The sequence below is a fragment of the Eubalaena glacialis genome, chromosome 8 (genome assembly GCF_028564815.1).
Source record: "Eubalaena glacialis isolate mEubGla1 chromosome 8, mEubGla1.1.hap2.+ XY, whole genome shotgun sequence".
In the NCBI taxonomy this organism is placed as follows: Eukaryota; Metazoa; Chordata; class Mammalia; order Artiodactyla; family Balaenidae; genus Eubalaena; species Eubalaena glacialis.
This window is the reverse complement of record NC_083723.1, coordinates 53,256,180-53,279,590: the sequence shown is the minus strand read 5'-3', so window position 1 is coordinate 53,279,590 and position 23,411 is coordinate 53,256,180. Positions and strand designations below refer to the sequence as shown.

Genomic DNA, 23,411 nt, shown 5'->3' with positions numbered 1-23,411 from the left:
CATCCCCTGCATTGGAAGGTGGATTCTTTACCACTGGACCACCAGGGAAGTCCCCTAGGTTTTATTTTTTAATAGAAATTTTAGTTAGACTATTACTTTAGAATTATAAGTTCAAGTTCAGTTGTGTATCAGTCAGGCTCTCGGCAGAAAACAAATGGCACATGAAAGTGTGATTTTTAAGAAAAGTTGAACAAAGAGTGTATTTTTATAGTATGGGAATAAAGATGAGGGGACAAACCAGGGATGGGGATGGAAAAAGGTGGAAAACGGGCAGTTACTGAAACTACTGAGAAATGAAGTTATGGGAGAGAGCCTACCTTTGGAACTGTGGCATTCTGTAAAGAAACATAGCCACTGCCAAACTGTGTCACCACAGGAAAGAGCTGGGGAAGAAATACCCTCGCCTCTCTTCTCCAACCCTCTTGCCAGTGCTTTCTATTGGGTTCCACTGGTTGGAACCCAACCAGGCCAGAGAACCAGGGAGCTTTGTTCAAGTCATCCTTAGCAATCACCCTCTTTGCAGGGCAGGAAAGGGTACAGAGTAAATCTAGAGAGGAAACGAACACTATCCAGCACAAGTTACTTACACAGGGTTTGATACATTCATCTTTATCTCAAACTCTAAGCTATTATACACCCCATTCCCATCTGTTCCCCTGCTGTATTACAGGCAGTAGCCCTCATGGAAGAGTTCCAAGGCCTAGACCGAGATGTGGAAGGATCAGCCAAGCAGTGGAGGAAGTGGGCAGAATCCGAGTGTCCAGAAAAAGAAAAGTTACCACAGGAATGGAAGAAGAAAAGTTTAATACAGAAGCTGATTATTTTGAGAGCAGTGCGCCCTGACAGAATGACATATGCTCTCAGGTGGGTGCAGTTAGCACTTTGGGAAATGCAAGTTAACCTAGAGGACACTTTGTCTTAAGGATTAGACGTATCTGGTGGAGGCATTTATGGTTCATGTTCATGAAAAGTGATTCTGCAGACATTTTTACATTGCAATCACTACTTTTGTTCAAATCTGCTAAACACTGAACGGTGTGCTAGTCTGTCGGCAGACTGAACGTATTCTTCCTGAAAAGCTTAATTCTGAAATCAATAGGGGAAACAGGGAACCTATGGAAATATTCTAGGAAGAGAGCTGGCAGAGTTCAGAGGCCAGGAACATGCATTATCCAAGTGTGATTCCCATTGTTTTTATTTAGAGCAGCCCTTTGGCTCCAAAGATTTCGCACATCAAACAAAAAATGAATGCCTTTCGTGGATTCACTCATAGTCCTATAACTTTACAACCAACAGGATTTAAAAGCAGAAATGCCTGTCTACATCTTGGTTTAAGTGTCCCTTTCCTTTGCCCTTTTGGCTTCTAAATGGTAATATGGTGCTTAATTCTAATTTGAATTCAGCAAAGAGTTCTCAGGTTCCTTCCCTAGCAGCTGCTTTTTCGTCAGCAGCATTCACTTGCCTCAGGTTTTTTCCTTTGTTTTGTCTATTCAGCCAATTTTCCCTTTGCAGAAGCCCCTGCCACACCCTACTTTACAAGTTAATTCTGTTTAGTAGTCCTTACTTTCTGCTAAATCTGATGCTGCTGGCAAATAATCCCTGCTTAATTGAGCTTCCCTGTGTTAGAAACACCCCAAAAAGCATTTGTATATTCATGAGAAGCCCAACAGGCTGGAAAATTGCACTGTGGCAAATCTAGTGAACTGTTAATAAGTAACGGGGGCTCTGGTAGGGGATTTGGGGGATACAAAGCCATATGCAGGCAGCTGATGGTTCTCAGAGGAGAGTCTCAGTAGCCCCCCAAAATGGAATGTAGGCTTCTGATTTTCAGAGCTTCTAAAGCAGAGAGGGATTTCACGGACTCAACTGCATAAATCTAGTTTGGATTCATACTGTCATTCTTACAAAACATCTCGTGTAATAAACATAGTTTGCTTCCTTCCCGTGCCTGTGGTTTACGCTGATTCAAGCTGTGACACTTTTCAAGGTCAGAAAAGTGTCAGAAGCACTGATCCTGTCTTTGGCATTATTCTTTTTACAGGAATTTCGTGGAGGAAAAACTGGGTACAAAGTATGTGGAGAGAACCAGATTGGACTTAGTTAAAGCATTTGAAGAAAGCAGCCCAGCCACCCCAGTATTCTTCATCCTCTCCCCAGGGGTAGATGCCCTCAAAGACCTAGAGATCCTTGGTGAGTGGACAGCAGGCTGGCCATCCAGCCCTGCCTCTCACCCATCGCCAACGTAGCCTTCCTTTCAGCTTATAGTTATCTTAGTTTCTTTTTTTTTTCTTTCTCATTTGTTGGAGATTGAGTGTATGGAAAATGTAAGGTTAATAACACTGTAGTCTGGAGAAATGTCTAAATGGAACATTCCTCTGGTTGGCATAATGCAAGTTTCTTTTGTACTGTTCTCCACCTTTTGACTAGATGAGGGCCAGAGGGCAATTTTCTCCATGCTCTTGTAATCTTGTGCCCCCTGTGACTAAATAATGGTCATTAGAGCAAGTCTATTTGATTGTGAAAGGCACTGTCGCTTTGTGCTTTGGATTACTATTCCCCACGACCTGCACGGAGAATTCCAGGTTAATAGAGCTGTGACCTGACTGTGCTGGATTCAAGCACAGCTTCACAAGGTGAGGGGCTCCTGCATTTACCCAATGAGCCAATCCGGTCAAAAAATGATGTGATATCTACCCCATGTTGCTCCTTTTTATGAGGGCAATGCTTTGCTACTCCTGCAAGAGTTTGTAAAGCTCGGTAACACTGCTTGCCATCTATCAAAATGTCAAAAGCTTTATTACCACAAAACCAGAGGAACTGATTTCCATAGGTTTTGCTAATGCTTGTGAGGAGGCAGCTGCTGAGAGCTCGAAATGATGCTTGTTGAAACGACAGAGGTTTAGTTCGGATTCTTCAGGAAAGTGACCTGGAAGGTGGCAGTAGTAGCCACAGATGGACGTCGGACCACAGGATTTCAGACTCTTCTCACCTCGCCTTGGTTCACTTTTCCTTTCGCCATGTTGTGTCCTCCCACAGGCAAAAGACTTGGGTTTACAACTGACTCGGGAAAATTCCACAATGTGTCTTTAGGACAAGGTCAGGAGATGGTGGCAGAAATGGCCCTGGAGAAAGCTTCCAGAGGAGGACACTGGGTCATACTCCAAGTGAGTAATTACGTTTTCCTGAAAACACTGGGAGTGAACATGGACGGGCAGTGCAGAGCACCCCTGCCCAGCGAGAATGAGCCTTTCACACGGCACACGGTCATCTGCTGGTGGGGGGCACGGGGTTCTCTCAGCAGTAATGACACCTCCAAGGGTGACAAGGAGCTCTGCTGACAAGGATGACTACCATTTTTTGAGGGATTTTCTAGCGATTGTGCTTTAAATTTTTAAATATTACAGGATGCCCCATCGTTCTCCTGACTTATGGATATCTGGAACACTCCAATAGTGCTTGAGGACACACTGGCTTGTATGGAATACCAAGACCGTTGTCATGATATCTCTCATGTGCATGTGGCCTTAAAGTTGACAGAGTGTTTTTTCATATCTCATTATGTCACGTAACTCTGACTCTGCCCATAACTAGTTGTGTCGCATTCCCTTTGCTTATAAGTTAAGGGGTTGAGTACTTGGTCCCTTTTGCCTTTCTAGGGCTCACATTTTATGGGTCTATGATTCTACAATCCAGTGTCCTTTGGGCTGGTTCCCTTCACTGGGGATTCTAGTGTCGACTGAAAGAAAAAAAAAAACAAAAACGGACAACGTGAGAGCTGTGAATTCAGTTTTATTTGGGACTTAATGAGGACTATAGCCTGGGAGACAGCCTCTCAGCTCTGAGGAACTGATCGGAAGAGGTAGCAGGGGAGAGGTCAGCATCTATGTGATTTTGGTGAAGGGGGTATGTGCAGTCAAGCCCACATCTCGGTTGAAGGTTGCTGTTAGCCACGAGGAGCAGATGTTTCCATTCATGACTTTAGTACTTCTCTAGGTACGAGAAGATGCAAGGAATTGAGTTCATAAAATTTTCTCCCGAAAATATCTAAGTATCTGAAGGCCTGTTCTACCAGATTTCCCCAGAGCGCAGAAAGCCTCATTCCTGATCTCTGCCCTGAACTCCTTTCAGGGTGTGTTGAAAGTCAGCGACTGCAGTGGCTAGTGACTTCGTTCTTATAGAACCAGATGGCGAGTGACATTTTTTAGTTTGTACTAGCAAGAATCCAGGAACCAGTGGAGCCCAGGCAAGCTTTAGGGGGCACCTAAGGGCCGAGCAAACTCCAAGCTCACTCCTTCCTCAGCAGGGCGCGCCAGCTGTCTCAGCAAGTCTGGAAATGGCCATTTGATTTGCAGCACAGTAATCCCAAAGGTTCTTATTTATATGCCAGGCTCTTTACTAGGCAACTTGTAGGATACATTATCTCTAATCATCACAGCAAAGTTGCAAGGGTAGGTATTGTCATCCCATTATAAAGGTGAGAAAACTGAGCCGAAACTGGGAGGGGTGCAGTCCTCCTCAAGAGAACATAGTAGTCAAAGTAAAATGTTTCTGTTATTTTTATATCTATGCTGCGCTACCTGTTGCCCGTCCCCCCCCACCCCGCAAAAAAAAATGCAAGTTGTAAGTTTTACCATTAAAAAACGTCTCAAAAGACCTTATTTGGTGAAGGATCTCCTTTTGGGTATCTATTTTAGACCTTTGATTTTTGTGTTTAGTGGTAAGCCAGTAACTTAGAATGTAACTTTCACTATTTCTCTCCACACATAGAATAATTGGAGAGGAGAGACTATCCCAGGCTTTTTGGCAGTTTCTGAAGGTTTCTAGGATACATTTGATTGGCAGTTAAAAGAGAAGCATTCTTTGAAGAATGAGAAGCCCAGCATAATAGGAACTTGTTATATTGTTTATAATTTACATTAAATTCTGTCAGCGTAGGCAGATGATATGTATGCACATGTTAATGAGTTCCTAACCAAACTCTGCGCTGGTCAATTACTATGATCAGAGATAGCCCCTCTAAGGATATTTAGCTAGCGTTTTATCAAAAACCCACACTCCAGAGAAAACTATTACTAAGGTAGCAGACTGGCACTATCTTTGTCTCAGATGCACACCAGATGATTTGTGAATTAATATAATGGAAAAAAATCATTTTTCATGGGCAAAATGGGTGGTTTTCAAGATATGTGTATTGGCTAAAAATGTTGCACAAACATTGCTACCCTTGGACAAATGGCCGCAAGAATCTAGCCAGTCTCAAAGCCTGTATCCTCAAGAATGGGTCCCAGGCTGGATTCCAAAGAGTGCCAGTGTACAACGATGGCTCACTTGGAGATTTTTCTGTTCCCTGACTCCAAAGTCACTGTTAAAATATTTTTACGTTTGTTTCATATACTAATGAGTAGGAGTTTGAGTAGAGGAGATTTCCGTCAGTAACAATGAAGTAGGGGATCAGGTGCATTTCTAGCCTTTAGTTTTTATACTTGATTAAACTAACCCAGATAAGTCTTAGTAATTGAGTTTGAACTGTAACAAAGAAAAGTATCAAGACCTCCATCTCAGAAGTGATTGGCGGGTGTTGAAAGTAGGTGAGCGTGTTAGAAGGAGATTTTGTTTTACAAAGACAGACTGTAGTGATTTGGAGCACTTGATGTGTTCAGTGTTCAATTCTGTCTTGGTTTATTTTTTTTCCCTAATGCGCTAATAAAGGAAACTTTAAATCGTGGTTCTCTGAGTTCTCAACTCATTCATATACAGGAAAACGTTGTAATCCTATAAGTAATGTACTTCAGTCTCACGGGAATTCTAAACCATGCTGTTTTTCAGAATGTCCATTTGGTAGCCAAGTGGCTCAGAACCTTGGAGAAACTCCTTGAAAGATTCAGCCAGGGAAGCCACAGAGATTACAGGGTTTTCATGAGTGCTGAGTCTGCACCTACACCAAATGAACATGTCATCCCTCCAGGACTCCTGGAAAATTCCATCAAGATTACTAATGAGCCCCCCACAGGAATGCTGGCCAATTTGCATGCTGCTCTCTACAACTTTGATCAGGTAAGAAAGCAGAAGCAGCCTGGTCTGACACTGAAGTCAGGGTCTTCTCACAAGACTGTGAGACCTAAAACCACAGCCACATGTGTAAAGTGAATGAACCACGTACCTTTTTGAGGCGCTTGCTTATTGAAGACAAACATGGCAGACTAGTATCTCTAACCATAGAAAGAGAAAAAGCCATTGTTCTTATTGACGTCGTTGAGAAGATTGATGACAATAATGATGACGTGGCAGGAGTTTTAGTATACTACTTAATATTTTGATCTGGTTTTGATATTAGTAAATTTAAAGCCCTTCTTTTTAGATTCATCCTGCCTGCATATTTATATTTTCATGTCCTTCCAAAATAAATAAATTAGTACCTTTATAAATTAATGATAGTTCTATTACCATTAGTCTCCTTGTTCAAATGACCACATCTGTCTGTGTCATAATCAAGCCTGTCAGTTTCCTTTGTTGCTATTTCTCTGAGCTCCCATTCCTTCCTCTAATTTCTTAGAAATCCTTGGTAAACAGCATTCCTATTAGGAGAAGTAGAATAAGCCCGAAAGAGGAAACACGTATGATTTGGTGATAAATATTCAGCCTCCTGTTAGAAATGTTATTATACTCTATGAAACATGCTCACGTGCTTAACTTTTTCTCTAGGTCCCTCTGGGCTAAGATGAGAAAACCAACATTATGAAGGCATTAAAATAATTGGCCACCTAAGAATATAGTTTTGAAGAATACAATTAATTGCTCAATTCAATAATTGAGTAGTTTGTGCCTGTTTACACAATGGGTTGTGTAAACAAAAGGCACTCAAAAACTCTTGTTGAGTCTGTTACATGTTTGAAGTATCCTTTTTTGCGAACTAAGACAGGCATGTATTTTATCATCCCTCAATTTATAATTCCTGGCCATTTGTGACATTCTCAAGCTCTCTCTCAAAGTAAGTACAAAAGAGGAGTTTGACGTATTTAAATAGGATTTATCCAACTTCCCAGAACAATTGTCCTTATTTGTGAAAAGTGAGCAGTTCATGAGTAAATAGGCTTCAGCCTAATTGTCCTTCAGCTTTTTTTTGGTAAGCACCTCTCTGATAATCTGATGAAACTATGGATACTCTCCCCAGGGAGATGCACACTAAAAAAAATTGTTGCATACAATCATAGGGATGACCAGATCCCCCAAAGCCTATGCATGAATTCCTTCCCCAGTTAAGAACAGCATGTTCTAGTTTATTTATGAAAGTATCAGGGTTTTTTTTACCACCACTTGGAAAACCCCTTACAATAATTGGTTACATTTATCGAAAAAAGTCTTAAGAACTTCAGGGGGAATATTTCTTATCTACTGGAAAGGCTCCTCTGAAATATCAAGATTAAATTTGTTCATAAGTAGCAAAAGCAAAGCTAATCAATGTGATTCACTAAATAAACTTTCCATCAAACCTATTTTAGCCAAAACCTAAGATTTTAAAGCTTTGTGACCACCTAGAGGGGTGGGATAGGGCGTGTGGGAGGGAGACGCCAGAGGAAGGAGATGTGGGGATATATGTATACGTATAGCTGATTCACTTTTTTATAAAGCAGAAACTAACACACCATTGTAAAGCAATTATACGCCAATAAAGATGTTTAAAAAAAAAAAGATTCTAAAGAATATCTAAAAATTTTAAGAGTCTTTTATGAATGCTAAACTGTTATTATGTTAGAAAAAAATGTGGGTTTTATTCAGATTATGTAATTCAAGGGTACTAGCCTGTGCTCCCTGGCTATCTGTGTATAGGTTTCTAGAACCCTTTTATCAGTTAGAATTATGGCTGGCTATTTATGAAGGAAGTACAAAACAACAGTGGCTTAAACAAGGTTAAAAAAGGTATTTCTGCCACATGTGAATTCAGGAGCTAGGTCATTCAGAGCTCTTTTGTGTCACCACAAAGTTGTCATCAACCCAGTTTGCTTACATTTCACCATTTCTAGGATGGGCTTGCCGTGGTCCCAAGTGTCAGTGAGGGTGGCAGCTCCCATAGCTGTGTTCCAGAAAGTAGGATGAGAGAAGGAACAAAGAAGATGACAAAGGGAACATGTTTGCTTTCTTGTAAAGATTCATTCTGCAAGTTAATACACGATACTTCTTTCAACTTATTGGTCAAACTAATTCACACTGCATTACCTAGCTGCAAGAGAGGCTGGAAAAGTAAATCTATCTTGGGCAGTGTATGCCCAGCTAAAAGTCAGCAGGAGGGCACTTTAGGGTGGGCAGATAGTGGTCTCCATCACAGACCTCCTCCTTTCCCAAGTCTCCTTGTATCATCCTGGATGTTCTGTGTCGCTGCCGTGGCCCTATCTTGCTGAAGCCTGTGACGTGGACAGAGGGTGATGAATGCCATCTACCTGGGTTCTCATTTGGGTTAGGTAAATGGGTCCCAGTTGTTCCTATTGCCTGGCTGCCCTTCTTAGATGAGAAAAGCACCTAAGGGATCTAGACAAGTTAACTGTTCTGTTTAGGTATTTTCATTTTTCATGCTTTGATTTTCAAGTCAAATTAAATCTGTGTTCTTAAACTTCTCCCCAAGTCAGAATTTATCCTCAAATTTTGACATGTGTATTCATAGCGAACAAAGTGCATTTAATATTGATCCTTTATTACCTTGAACATTCTAGAATATTTATGTAAATATGATCAGTAAGTGACCGAGATGTAAAGAACCTTTTCTTTAGTATGCTGCCTACCTAACCCTCTTTCAGCTCAGTAGCGCTGCCTCTTGAAGATGTCATAAATGTTTGGGCTCCCTTCATCCCCAGATAACCAGATTTTTGAAGCAAGAATGTAAATTTCTTGTTCTGTAAGATTTGCAGCAGAAACAAATAATGGTAATTGTGCATGTAAAATTAGCATCTCTGTGCATGCAACACTGTTATGTGTGTGTGGATGCCTGTTCTCTGTTCACAATGCTGTTTGTATATTTTCTGATACAAACACTTGATCACTTGCTTTGTAAAAATACAATTGACCTGAAATGTAGAATGTTAGGTAGACTCATATTTTTCTTAGGAATGCCCGATTCACATTTTCTTCTAATGTCATTTATATTATCAGAGCGTAATGAAATGGGCATTGACTTATGATTTTGGTTTTTTTAGCAGTGAGGCTAAAATTAGGTCAGTTATATGAAGTATATAGATGGAAATAATGTACTAACTGTAGTACTTGGGTTTTCCGTGGACTATATGTAATTCAGGGAGGGTGTTAGGTGACTTGTTAGATCATAAAATTTTGTCACTTCTATTTGGTCTCCTAGAAATTTCTGTCTTTCAAAAGCAATGTATTTTTATATCCTTCAACATTAATTCCAATTATATGGTTTCTCTTTTCTTCTTTCACAAGCTTGCCTTTTACTTGATGTTTAGTTGTGGAAAAGTTATTTGTAATGATTGTATATTTTTAAGCCCCGTAAATTTCCTAGAAGTGGCCTAGTCATTTAGAATAACCTAGTGATTTAGTTGGGTCAGCACTGTATGTGGCCTGGCCAATTCTAGAACTATATTTGGTGGTAACCCTGGATTCTGATGAAAGCGCTAGAGAAAGAAACTAAAATGCTCTTCTGGTCCCGGACCAAGAGAACAAATCTAGGCTTGGTTTAGACTTTTACTGAAAGGTCTCTGGGAGGCCAGATCTGAGCTCCCACCCCAAACGGGCTAAGTATATTTTGTATTATAGATGCCCACATTGTCAGATCCATTTAAATGTAGACCGGGTGTAATTTGACCGTTGTAAAGGACAAGGCAGGAAGGTGCTGTTTTGGCCTCACCTTCCTCCGCTGCCCACCATCAGCTGAAGGAGTCATCCTCAGTTTTTCCTTGTTTGCCTCACAGGACTGCCAGATTTGAGAATGGGTAAAGTACTACCCTTAAGACACAGATGGCTGTTTTTCACCTTTTAATTTTATGGCTTTTGGGGCCATAACCATATCAGTGTAGCATACCAGGTTTCCCTCTGCATTTGCAAAAAAAAATGTTACAGATCTACTCTGCAGGGCATATGTTTTCCAATCTGCCGTATGCTGTTCTGTCATTCCAACAGTGAATTTTATTTTCAGTTCATTGGAAGAAAACCATTTGTCATGGTGGTTGTATTAGTCAAGGGACAGTACAAAATTATAGTGATTCATACAAGATCATCTCTCACACGTAATTGGCAGCTCTGGTGCATGAGATCAGCCACACACCCAAGCTTGTGGTGCCTCCACCATAGCTAAGTCACAGCCTCCATGTCGTCCAATCATCATCATTTGTAGCTCACAGGAAAGGGAAGAGAACGACAACCAGACCAAGCAATTTCCCTTTAAGCAAGTGATGTGAAAGTTGCATACGTCACTTCTGCTCAAACTTCGTTGGCAAAAACTTGGTCACCTGGCACATCTGGCTTCAAGAGGGGCTGGGAGATTGTTTTTTGATGCGTGGCTGTGTGCCCAGATAATCGGTATTACTATGGAACCAGGAGGAATGGAGAATTGGCATTAACTTATATTCTGCTACAGTGATGAAATTAAGATGATGGCCTTTTGTCAAACAGATTGTACAAGAACATTTTTGCAGGGGAAACTGATGTCAGGCAGTATTACCACTGGCAAAATGAATTATCTCATTTTCTAGTGAAACAGAAGAATAATTGAAGCAAAATAAAAGCATTCCTCTTAAATCAACAGACTGGCAAATGCCAAACCGTCTCCTCTTATGCTCTCCTAGCTTAGAACTGCATGTTACCTCTGTCCTAGGTCTCCCTCAAAGTCCTCTGCAAGATGATTCAAAACTCAGACCCTTGCCCTTGGAAACCATACGGATGGATGATCAAACATTCTTTCTTTTCTCCCAGGATACACTTGAAGTGTGCTCCAAGGAGCAGGAGTTTAAAAGCATCCTCTTCTCTCTGTGCTACTTCCATGCCTGTGTTGCTGGGAGACTGAGGTTTGGCCCCCAGGGCTGGAGCCGCAGCTATCCGTTCAATTCTGGAGACCTCACCGTCTGTGCCAACGTCCTCTACAACTACTTAGAGGCAAACCCTAACGTAAGTGCCAGTGGTCAGATAACCTCTTCTGAGGAGTGTACTGAATCTGTCAGTCTTTGGGCACTATCAAAATGGACCATAATTTCTCTTTCGAAGCTATTATTGAAATAGCTGACACTACATATGCATCCTCTGCCAAGTGTGAGGTTTTACAACAGTGGATGCTCGAACTTTATAAGATGGGTCAAGCCAGTTCTACATCAGCAGCTTAGTGCAAAAAAAAAAAAAAAAAGTCCTTCATTATGTTAACAAAAACCGTGGTTTACATGTGCATGTATGCCAGATTCATTAGGCAGGTAATGAAGCATTTGCAGAAATGTAATTACATACAGCAGTTCTGACAGTTCATAACACTGCATTAATAATCACTACAATTAGTTCTGATGATGGAAGCAATTTACAGCACGTCACATGTATAAATAATGGTGCATTTCCTGCATATGTCATTATTATGTATTAAGGATGCCACCTTGTTGTGACTTTTTCAGTAATGTTCCCCTTGATTTGAAGTTAAAGGTAGATGAATGATTTTATTTCGTAGCTAAAATGTGTTCTACAGATGGGAACGGGAATGCTTCATCAAGAACATTTGTGTAAACTCTTACAAACTCAGTGACTGGATTTCAAAAAGGATGAATCATTTGTAAGGATTTTCTGGCTTAGTCCTCATAAGGGAAACTTTTTCCATTAAGTTAAAATCGAGGTATGTTTGTCAGAACCAACCAGGCATGGTGCTTTAGGCCACACTTTCTATTAAAGGGCCTTTAAAACCATTCAACCATGTTTCTATGTATAAATGGTTCTTTTTTGTTCTTTTGGTAATTTTTGTTATCAAAGTTTTCTCAAGCTTTGAAGATGGTTTGACTGCTATCTGAATATGTACACTTTGTACATAACATGGGTGTGTTCTCCCAAGGAACACATTTTGAATAAGTTGTATCCAAGATAAATGGCTTTAATATGGTACGTGATGATCACTATTCCATACCTAGCATTTTTTTAAATTTATGAAATTCACTTTGAGCATATTTTGACCATCCTAATAAATACTATTTTGTGTTGATCTTAGCACATTTTGTTTAAAATGTTGCAGGTAGAATTGACTATTGTAATAGTTCTGGAGAGTTCTGGGCAGAAAATGAAATAGACCACTGAGTACTTTTATTCAAGTCCTTCATTACTGTCCCAGGAGGCTGAGGCCAGGAATATTATCCTGTTTCAGCTGGACCCTGTACACAGTTGAGGTAGGAATGAAGGGGAGTGAGAGAGGGGTTGACTCATGTTTCTCTCCGGCTCTCACATCCCGAGGCTTGGCAACACCAGTTGGCCGATTGAATCGTGCTGTGTCCTGCTGCTTCTCCCACGGGTGTTCCAGCATCAAGACAGCTCTAGGTTTTAAACATGCGCTCTTGTGTCTTAGATGTCTTGACCCAAGTCATTCACCACACATCACATCACGAAGCAAGTTAGTTAGATCTGGGAATTAAGCAGACATGCCCACATAGTTTGGTTGTACAAGATGTCCTTTTCAGGAAGGTATATGTATAAACTTGGAAGTAGGCAGATGATAGATGATATTTCAAGTCATGAGATTAGATGAGATCATCAAGGTTACAGAGTATAATTGAGAGATCTAAAGATTACCTCTTAGGGAATGCCAACGTTTAACTATTATAAGAACTTTGATATTTTTCCATATGAATTTCGTAAGTCTCACCATATGGAAATTCTTGAATGTCAAGGTTGAAAGACTTGAATTGAAAACATCATTCGGTTCTTTACATTTAAGGTTGGGGATGGGGCTATGTAACATCTGACTTTGGTTTTACCAAGCCTAGAGGGAGTAGGAAGAAAAACTGTTATTCTGTAGTAGTACCTTTCTCCCACCCTGTGGAGTACAGTTTGGGGGACATGCCCAAGAAGACCTCTACTGAGTAACAACAAGTTCACATTTTTTTCAGGCTGTACCACTGTGCCAAGGGAAGGGTTACAAAAAAAAAAAAAAAAAAAAAGTATATGTAAAAAACAAAGATCAAGATTTGTGGGAAGAAAATCAATTATTGAGAAGAATAGATCCCTAGCTGATTAAAATCTTGAGGAAGCTATATATCAGATAATAATGTATAGCAGGCATTAATTAAATGCGATCAGAGAAATAAAGTTAAGAGGTCTCTGTTTCCCATCCATTTCTGTTCTATGGGAAGTAGTCCATGGCATGGTTGAGAGAGCATGGTACAGTGTAGCCACTATAATTTTTCATTCACATCAAAGTGGCTTAAAAGAAAGACGTATTTGAGGTTCATTTATTCAAATTCAACTAAAGTTGTAGCAAGTACATTGGAATAGTTGAAGCAATTTTACTTGTTCTGTCACATCATGCAACAAATGAAGGCTATAATTAAGTTTTTATTGAACTGTTGGGAGGCAGTATACTGCCCCCGAGGGTATAAAGGTTTCTGTCTAGAAAGGCTTCATCACAAACTGGCATGTTTTGCAAACCCAGAGGAAGCTACAGGGTAGCAAAGAGGGGCTTCAAACCCTGCGAAGCCAAATAAAGAGGAGATACGGTGATTCCTTGAATAAAACACACTACAGTCATTAGTTACAGCACTTGGAACAGTCATGGAAGCCAGTCATGCCATAAACCGAGCCCTCAAATCAATCTGTGGCAAACGGCTTGGTTTGCCTGGACTTTTGGAAGGTGATGGAATTCTAAGTAACACCCCAAATTCAAATTGTAGAGGTTTTTCTTTCTTTTCCCTGATTTAGATCATAAAACCTGGTATAAATCAGATCATAAAAATGTCATCCCTCAAAGGTCCTATGAACCAACACTCTCTTGTGGTTTTTAGATGAGGTGTTGAATGTGTAAACCTTAACTGCATAGCATGTTCTAGGAATAATCCGGTTTGCTTTAAAATCTTCATTGAAAGCTTAGCTTCATTAAGAGCTCACTGAAAGTATTAAAACACACTGAAAATAATTCTCAGCCAGTTCAATCCTGGCAATTCAGACAATTCCTGAACCTCTTTTAAATGCTCCTGTTGTTGGGGGCTTGTAGAGAGGCACTTGCTGCTGATTGACTGTTCGGAGGCAGGTGCCCCGAACCCGGAAGTGAACGTTTGCATGATTCCCCTCCCCTGTCCCGCCAGGTCCCATGGGAAGACCTCCGTTACCTCTTTGGTGAGATCATGTACGGGGGTCACATCACAGATGACTGGGATCGCAAACTGTGTCGGGTGTATTTAGAAGAATTCATGAATCCCTCTCTGGTAAGACATTTCTTAAGTCATTTCACAGAGGAGAAAGTTCTAGTAAGATTCTTTTTTAACTTTTTATTTTATATTGGAGTAGAGTTGATTAACAATGGTGTGTTCGTTTCAGGTGTACAGCACCGTGATTCAGTTATACATAGACATGTTATCTACTCTTTTTAAAATTCTTTTCCCGTTTAGGTTGTTACATTGAGAGGAGTTCCCTGTGCTATACAGTAGGTCCTTGTTTGTTATCCATTTAAAATATGGCGGTGTGTGCATGTCAATCCCCTAACTATCCCTTCCGCCCACCCTTCTGCCCACCCTTCCCCCCTGGTAACCATAAGTCTGTTCTCTAAGTCTGTGAGTCAGTTTCTGTTTTGTAAATAAGTTCGTTTGTATCATTTTTTTTTAGAGTCTGCATATAAGTGATAGTTTGCTTTCTCTAAGAATTTTTTAAACTGATTTCACTATGTAAATAATTCTTGAAAGTTATTGAGGATTCTTGGCCTTTTGTGAGTATATTCTGGCCCACCTTCCAGGGAGTTTGGAAGTTTGTTAGAAGTGTAGGATCTTGGGCCCCATCTCAGACCCATAGAATCCGAATCTGTGTTTTAACAAGACACCTCCCTACCACCACCACAGGTGGTTTCTGTGCCCACATGAAGCACTGTCCCATGCACAGACTCACTGGATCTTTGAGATAACCCCGTGAGGTATGCAGAACTGACACTGTCACCCCATTTCATGGACAAAGAGACTGGGTCACGGTGATTTGCCCCAGGTCACCCAGTTATCCCAGGCAGGGGCTCTAGCCAGATGTATTGATTTCAATTTTCAATTCAGCGGCTCTGATGTAAGTGAAATCTATAGTTTTTGCTCTGGCACAGAAGCCATGGAGTATTCTAAATTTTGATCACTAAGTCCTAACTAAATATGTGCTCAAGAAAACTGTGGTGATGTGAGAGGGCAGTTCTTCCTTCTGTGAGGAAGGGGCAGAGAGCCCCCTTGTACTGGAGTTTAAAGAGGCCAGGTACCCTTTTCCCATTTCTCATCTTACTAGCCCTATGTCTGTGTACACCAACACACCCACATGGTTTGTGACTGGTGCTGGGTTTTCTGGAAAAAGCACTCAGTCCTTGTTTTCCATACTGAAGTAGCTGAAAGTGGTGGCATACTTTTCTCATGTCTCTCTCCAAAGGTTTCCAGGTTCATGGCCATTGCCTGATTATTTCTTGGAAACCCAAGGCACCCTCCACCATGCCATCTCTACTCCCACTTGGGCAAGACACCAACAGTGTTTAGAGCAGTGCCATGTATTTTTTAAAAAATAGTTTGAGCAACCTCCTGTTTATAATTTCTTGAGAACTTCATCTCCTAAAAGCATTATGCCTTCCTCAAGTCCATTTTGAGAAGTAATATAATCATGTATTAGAAAACATGGTGTACTGTAGTCTCATATAGAAAATTGAGGACAGATTATTTTTTGCTACTTTTAATAATGTTAAACAATTTGGGGACAAGGCAGGAAAAAAAAAAAGACTTTCCTGCCATGTGACCATTATTTGTTTCTTTTGACTGTGAGTCTCCTGGTCTTTCCTTAGTTCTAATGAGCAAGGTTTCACGGGTCAGAAAGACACTTTCAATTTAGCACAATTGGAAGTCACTCCTCAGAAGAGGTCTGGGAGCAGGTTACCATGGAGATGGGAAAGATAAACAGGGTCGGGTGTGCTACCTTTACAGAGGCTGATTTCTCTGAATGATGGTGGAGGTCAAGGGGCAGAGCGACAAACTCACTCTGCTTTTCCCTCTCTGGTTCTGTCCTGAGGATGAGGAGTGAATTACTGTTGCCAACCGAGACAGTCCATTAACCTTCACAAGCCTGAACTCCCATTCACATAACTGTAAAATAAATATAGATGATGCAACCTGAGGGGCATCTCTGGTGTATGCATTAGCCCTTCAGAAATTTAGGTACCTGCCCTTCCATGCCGCTCTGGTGAGGTTTTCAGGATGGAGATGCTCATTTGCAGTCTTGCATCCTCACCGGAAAGCACTACCGTGTCAACTCACCAGAGGAAGTTAAAACACTGACTGGTTTGGTGGCAGAAACTGCAAAATCCCAGTTATTTTGTTCTCATACAAATGTTTCCCGCTCATGCTGTTTACGTTATTAGGAACTTAAGCTAACACTTCAGCATCTGCAGGATGTCTTTTTGCCACTCCTCACATTGGTTAACTTATTTGGCAATTAGTGTCTTTGGTTACATGGGCACGTGGTCAAACCTTGGAATGCTTTCAGTGGCTTTGTCCTGTTAGGAGGATGAATGAGTTTCTTGTTGGGTAAATGACACGGCATTTAGAGAGGGTTCCCCAACGGCAATGTGCTTGAGAGGGTTCCTGGCCAAAGTTAGGGAATTATAATTAATATTCTTCTCTCATGTGAGGTGCATACTTGGCAATGCTAAACAAGTAATACGGTAAATTACTTTTGGAAAATAAGGTATCAGGTCACCTGAAAGCTGTCATATATTAACAGCTTAAAAGTTGGGCTTTGAAGTAAAACAAAATGACAAAAAAGCTCGGGTTCAAATTCAGTTCTCCCTTGTGTTTGCTGTGCAATTTTAGATACATCACGGAACCTGAGCCTCTGTTTATTCATTTGTGAAATTAGGGTACACAGTAGCAGTCGCTCACCATCCTCTCCTCCTCAACCTGCCCCACTCCCAAGCCCCAGGCGACCACTAATCTACTTTCTATCTCTATAGATTTGCCTAATCTGGACATTTCATATAAATGGAATCACACAATATCGGGCCTTTTGTGTCTGACCGCTTTCACTTAGCATGTTTTCGAGGTTCATCCATGTTATAGCATGTATCAGTACTTCATTCCTTTTAAGGGCCAAATAATATTCCATTGTATCGATACACTATTTTATTTATCTGTTCATCAGTTGATGGATATTTGGGTTGTTTCCACTTTGGGGCTATTATGAATAACGCTGCTTTAAATATTCATATCTGTGTTTGCATGGACATACATTTCCACTTCTTTTGGTTATATACATAGAAATGAAATTATTGGATCATATGGTAACTCTATGTTTAATGTTTTGAGGAACCACCAAACTGTTTTCCAAAGTGGCTGCATCATTTTATATTCCCACTGGCAATATATGAGGGTTCCGTTCTCTCCACAGCCTCGCAGTGGGTGTGAAGTGGTATCACATTGTAGTTTTGTTTTGCATTTCCCTGAAGACTAATGATGTTGAGCATCTTTTCCTGTGCTTATTGGTCGTTTGTGTGTCTTCTTTGGAGACATGTTAATTTAGAACAACCGATTCTTTGAGGCGTAACAATAACCTTATCAAACAGCCCTCCCCCAAAGGCAAGGCAGGTGGCCACGGTGCAGAGAGTTAGGGTCCCATCAGCAAGAAGCAGCTTTTCATAAAAGCCTCTCAGTGGGATGGGAGAAGGCTTGGATTTAGAATCAGGATTCCCAGAGCTCCTTGAGTATGTTGACATCTTCACAGATTTCTTAAAGTAAGAGAACATAAGTCTCTGTGTGAACTAAGCCTTGCTTATCAAGCTTTACTTGTTTGACATCATAGTAGGAACTTACAGTAGGACGTTCGCAGGTTTTTTTTCCTTCTAGAAAATTAGGGTGTACTTGAGGTAATCATGTCTGTTTCTAGGGCACAGGAAAGACTAAAACTAACCTTTGTAAAAGGCTGCTATGTGCCTAGCTATTTGCATACATTGTCGTTAAATTCTCATGGCCACAGTCTTTAGGTTGCTATTAGGATCCCCATTTTAGCGATGAGATTGAAACTCAGATAAACTGCCATTTTTTTAAGACCACCAAATCATTCAGGGGGGGAAACTGAACCAGATCTGTCTGGCTATAAATCTAGCCCTTCCTGTTGACTTTGCTGTTTTCCTTTGCTTTGCTCATTGCCCAACATGGGGGAGGCACTCTTCACTTATTTGTAAACAGACTGCCTAATTGTCTTTCCAGAAAGCATGGACCATTTGCACTCCCACCAGCATTCTATGAATATGCACTCAAACAAATGTCCAGTCCCCAGGCATTTTGAAAGTTCCAAGCGGTTCCACTTTTTGGTTACTTTCTTTGCTTGAAACTCTGTTTAACTTTGGCTGCATTGAATAACAATTAACTGTGGCTCTTAAATTTTCTCTTAACTAGTGAGCACTAACAGGGAAAACCAAGTCCTTGTTTGTAGGGAATAAATTTTGGCTTGGAGATGTTTAGTCTAACTTTTGGTTTTAGTATTCATATTTTGTGCCCACATTTTTATTTTGGCTAATTTATTTATCCAATAATGGTGAGGTTAAATCTCCTTCACAGTTTTGTTTTGGTCACGCTGAGTCGGGTAAAATTTTAATTTTGATTATTTTGATATATGAATGTGAAATGATAGAAAATGTGAATAAATGAGTAAAACAAGCCCAGCTGATGGATATTGGTCACAAGAGAGTCTGCATTGCTCCTTCTCATGTTTATTGGGTCCAGGTCTCTGTTTCTGGCAATACGAAAGACTGGATAACTTGAAAATTCTCCTGCTACAAAATAAAAATAGAAATTCTGACTTTAACATTTAAAGTGCCTTTTGGAATTCAGGAGAGCAATTGAGCATCATCCCTAAGGACATGGGCTCCCTAGGCAATCTGGGATTGCAGGTTTGAGAAGGAAGGAACAAACTGCCACTACTCACAGATGACATGATTGTGTAGAAAATCGCGCTTATTTTGTCTCCATTAGACTGTGAGCTCCTTGAGAACTAGGTTATATGAATCTCTTATACTTCCACGGCTTATTGGGGTATACTAGGTGATCAGTTCATACGACTGAATGAATTAATGAATAGTCACTTTGTCTCCAGGTGATAGTGAGGGGACCAGATAGCATGAACATACACAATTACAGAGATAAACCCCATTTTCAGAAAATGATTTTAAAATTCTAGGCATAAAATAGCTACGTTAGGTGATGGTTTTTAAAAACTAGCATTCCCTGTACATTTAAGTGCATGTAGACAGAATTTACAGCAAGAGAGGCTGGGAAAATTAAACGGAAGTGTAACGGTCCCCTGGGAACTAAAGAACGATCAGGGGGGAAAAAATCTGAGATTACACTGAGTTAACCAGAAAAGTATAAGCGCTTGATTGACTGTGTTTATAGCTGGTCAGAGACGGAGGCCCATCAATTGTTTTGTTACATTTTGAAGTACTACATTCTAACATTTAGAAGCTCTGGTATTTCTGCTCGGATTGCCTTGGTTGAGAACATTCTTCCAGGTGGAATGTCTACCCTTCTCCCCAGCCTGAATGAAGTGGATGGGTGTGATTAATGCCTGATAACTGCAGCCGCTCACTCATTAGGCAACTATGGACTGAGCACCAGCATGTGCTAGCAGTTGCCCCAGGGTCTACAGGTCTTGAGATGGGCTACACAGACTCTGCCCTGAGAAGCTCCAGGTCACGGGGAGGTAGCACTGATTTGACTTTTAGTGTATACTGCCCTATAACATGTTAGTTACACACACTCCCATGTATTTTTTAAGATAGTCACATATAATTATGCATGTTTACAAATCTATGTGCATAATATATAAAATAATTTGAAGTAGTATTGCAGAAAGTACTATTAAGTCATACTAAAATGAGTTCAGAATTAAGATTAAAATCAAACATATGCCCAGGCAAGTTACTCTGAATCTCAATTTCTCTCTGCAAAATGGGGATATTTGGGAGAATCAGTGACTTCAAGCATGCAACATGGTGACCAATACACAGTAGATGGCTTAGCACCTGTCCGTTCCCTTTGTGTGCGTGTATCGTGTTACCCCAAGCAAACCGCAAACCAGGTCTTCTTAAGGATGGGATTCATGAGTGTTCCTTGGACTCCTCCCCAGAGGTCAGCGTGGTACCATACACAGAGCAGAGTGATTGATTACAAGAGGGTCAAGAGATATCTTAGAGAGCTTGCTATCTATCCAGCATTGTGCTGAGACCATCTCACCAGAGTGTTCTCAAGGTGTTTAGGAAGTGAAGATTGATGTCCACTTAGATTTGGAATAATTGACTTTTCCTTTGTGGTTGAAGGTTGATGATGAACTGATGCTGGCACCAGGATTTGCTGCCCCACCCAATCTGGATTACTCAGGCTACCACCAGTACATAGAAGAGATGCTTCCTCCGGAAAGCCCAGCACTATATGGCCTCCACCCAGATGCTGAAACAGAATTCCTGACAGTCACATCCAACACGCTCTTCAGAGCTTTGCTGGAGATGCAGCCCAGGAATGCACTCAGTGGTGAAGAGCTGGGACAGTCCACAGAAGACAAGGTAGAGGGTCATTCTTCCTTTTCTATTGAGTTATACTGTATAGACAGTAAAGTACACTAATCCTAAGTGCACAGCTAATGAAGTTTACCTTTGTGTACACATAACCACCACCTGGATCAAAATACAGAACATTTCCAGCACTCCAAAAGGATACTCCTGCCCCTTACTGATCAGTACCCTCTCTACCCCAGGCCAAAGGTACCCACTCTCCTTACCTCTGTCGCCACAGACTAGATAGATTAGATTTCCCAGTGTTTAAACTTCAAATACATGCAGTCTTACAGGATGTACTAATTTATGTCTGGCTCCTTTCACTCCACATTTCATTGTGAGATTTGTGAGATTCATCCATGTCGCTGCATGGACCAATGGTTCATTTTTGTTTAGGATTCTACTATATAATTCTTTATTTATATACATAAAAGTCTTAATTTGCTCCTTCTATAGGGGATGGGTGTTCGGGTTCTTTCTAGCTTTTCACTACAATGACTATCACAGCCGTGAACGTTCTTGTATAGTCTTTTGTCAGCAGACAAAGGTAACTCCCAAAGCTATCTGCTCGTAACACTCATTCCTTTATACCCAGAAGCGGAATTGTTGGATCAAAGGGTATAATGTTCATTAGTAGATACTCCCAGTTTTCCAAAGTGGTACAACCACTCATACACACTCCCACCAGCAGTGTGTATGAGTTCCACTTGCTCCTGCTTCTTGGGGTCTTGTTAGGAGTAATGGTATTTCTTTGTGGTTTCAACTTTGCATTCCTCAGTTAAGGGATAATACTGAGCATGTTTTCATACGCTTATGGCCATTTGGATACACTTTCATGTGAAGTACCTGTTCCACTTGCTTGCCCAATTTCTAATTGGGTTGTCAATCTTTTTCTTACTGATTTGTAAGAACTCTTTTATTTCAGATGTGTGTCCTTTGTTAGGTGTATGTATTGCAAATTTCTTCTCCACATGTGTGGCTTGCCTTTCATTCAGTGTGTTTTTGGCTCTGTCATTTTGTTACAGTGTCTTTTTTCACCTTTTCTTGGGAGATTGGCATTATCGTTCTTTTGAAGGTTATTACCGTAGAATGATGGGGATGAGAAATGGGACATCAAATAATTTTTTTTACCTTTGGATTAAAATCTTACTTCTCATTAATTTAAAACCTGAATAGTTTATTTTTCCCTCAATAAATTAGCCTCTATTTCTCTCAGAATTATCAATCAAGGATTCAGTGTGTGGAAACACAATAAACATCAGGTCTAATTATAGTGAGGTCCCAGGAACTTGCCATATTATTTCTTGAAATTTTTCAATTATTTCTTGAAATGAGGCCACTCATTGAGACACTTGTTTGTAATTTAGAAGCTTTAGAATTTGTCACAGCACGTTTAATCCTATATACTAACATCTTCCCTATATGAATTTAGATTTTTAAAAAGAAGGACGAATTAAAAAATCCATCCATTTGGGAAGATCTATAGTGTTAACAGAAGCAGAGAGGTGGATGAGGTCTTCATCTAGTTCTGGGGCTTCAATTTCTCCAGGGAGGCAGCTGATCATTAAACCAGAAAATGCAAAGCAAATGAGGTAAAGATGCCTCAGCATCTCCTACAAGCAGACTGGTTGTACCAACCACCATCTACTAGGTGTTTATATACTAGGCACTATAGAAAGTGCTTTACAAATATGCCATTTAATCTGCAACAGCTCTGAGTAGTATGAGAATCTCTATTTTGGAGATAAGCTTAGGTGACTTGCCAAGGCCAGACAGCTAGAAAGGGCCAGTGAAGGAAACCAGATTTTAGCGGAGTGCCAAAGCCTTTCTTTGACCTAAGTTCTCTACAGCACTGTGTTTCATACTCTGTACTGCTGCTGTAAATAAGCTCAAGATTTCAGGATCTGACAAATGACCTGCCAGGGTGCTAATAAAGCAATCTGCAAGCATCACGGTCACAGCCACAGGCAATAATGTGAGAAATAAATGAAAGAGGGAAAGCTGCCTGAGGCTGAAGACGGGCAATATCTTCCAATCTTTTGTCCTTCTTAGGTATCTGTTGGTTTTCCCAGCTCTGTAAAACTGCATCGTTAGAATAAATATCCACATCAGAGTACTATGTACATATGCACGTCTTCAGTGAACAAATCCTTCATTTCTTTAGGGCAACAGCTACAAAAGATAGAGGCTTCCTTGTTGTTGAAAATATTGATCCAAATTGCCCCCCAAATTTTAGGATGTATCAGTTGCAAGGGCAGCATCGCAGAGTCACCAGAATTAACTCAAGTGTAAAGGGCATCTTTGGTTCATGTGACTTTTCAAATAACTTTTCTAAAATAGCAGATTGCAAATGGGACTACCCAAATATTCGGGTTCTCCATCCTCTGATCATGTCTTTACAAACAAATGAAATGTAGTCGATGAGAGAGAGTTCTTATGTTCCCTAAATGCTAACAGTAAATAAACTACAAACAAATGGTAGCGCCTCCCTGACTAGACTGTGGGATGTCAGGGAGGGGAGGGGCTGCAACGACTGAGGGAGCTGAGGGAGTTCGCGGTGCCACTCTGCCCCCCTCCTGGGAGTTCGTAGGCATCTTTTAAACTCATTAGCAAGCATCTTTGGGAGTTGTATGATATAGTCTTAGACTTAAAAAAAAAAAAAAGAGGCTACATAGTCACCGTGACC

General features: G+C 40.6%; 1 protein-coding gene across 1 annotated transcript in view; it reads left to right on the top strand.

Annotated features, from left to right (window-relative positions):
- DNAH11 (dynein axonemal heavy chain 11) overlaps positions 1-23,411 on the top strand; it is a 335,383-nt gene that overhangs the window by 305,408 nt on the left and 6,564 nt on the right. The window contains 7 exon segments of the mRNA XM_061198505.1: positions 671-864; positions 2,042-2,190; positions 3,037-3,164; positions 5,827-6,054; positions 10,918-11,109; positions 14,262-14,381; positions 20,492-20,734. Coding sequence (XP_061054488.1) covers positions 671-864; positions 2,042-2,190; positions 3,037-3,164; positions 5,827-6,054; positions 10,918-11,109; positions 14,262-14,381; positions 20,492-20,734 — 1,254 coding nt within the window.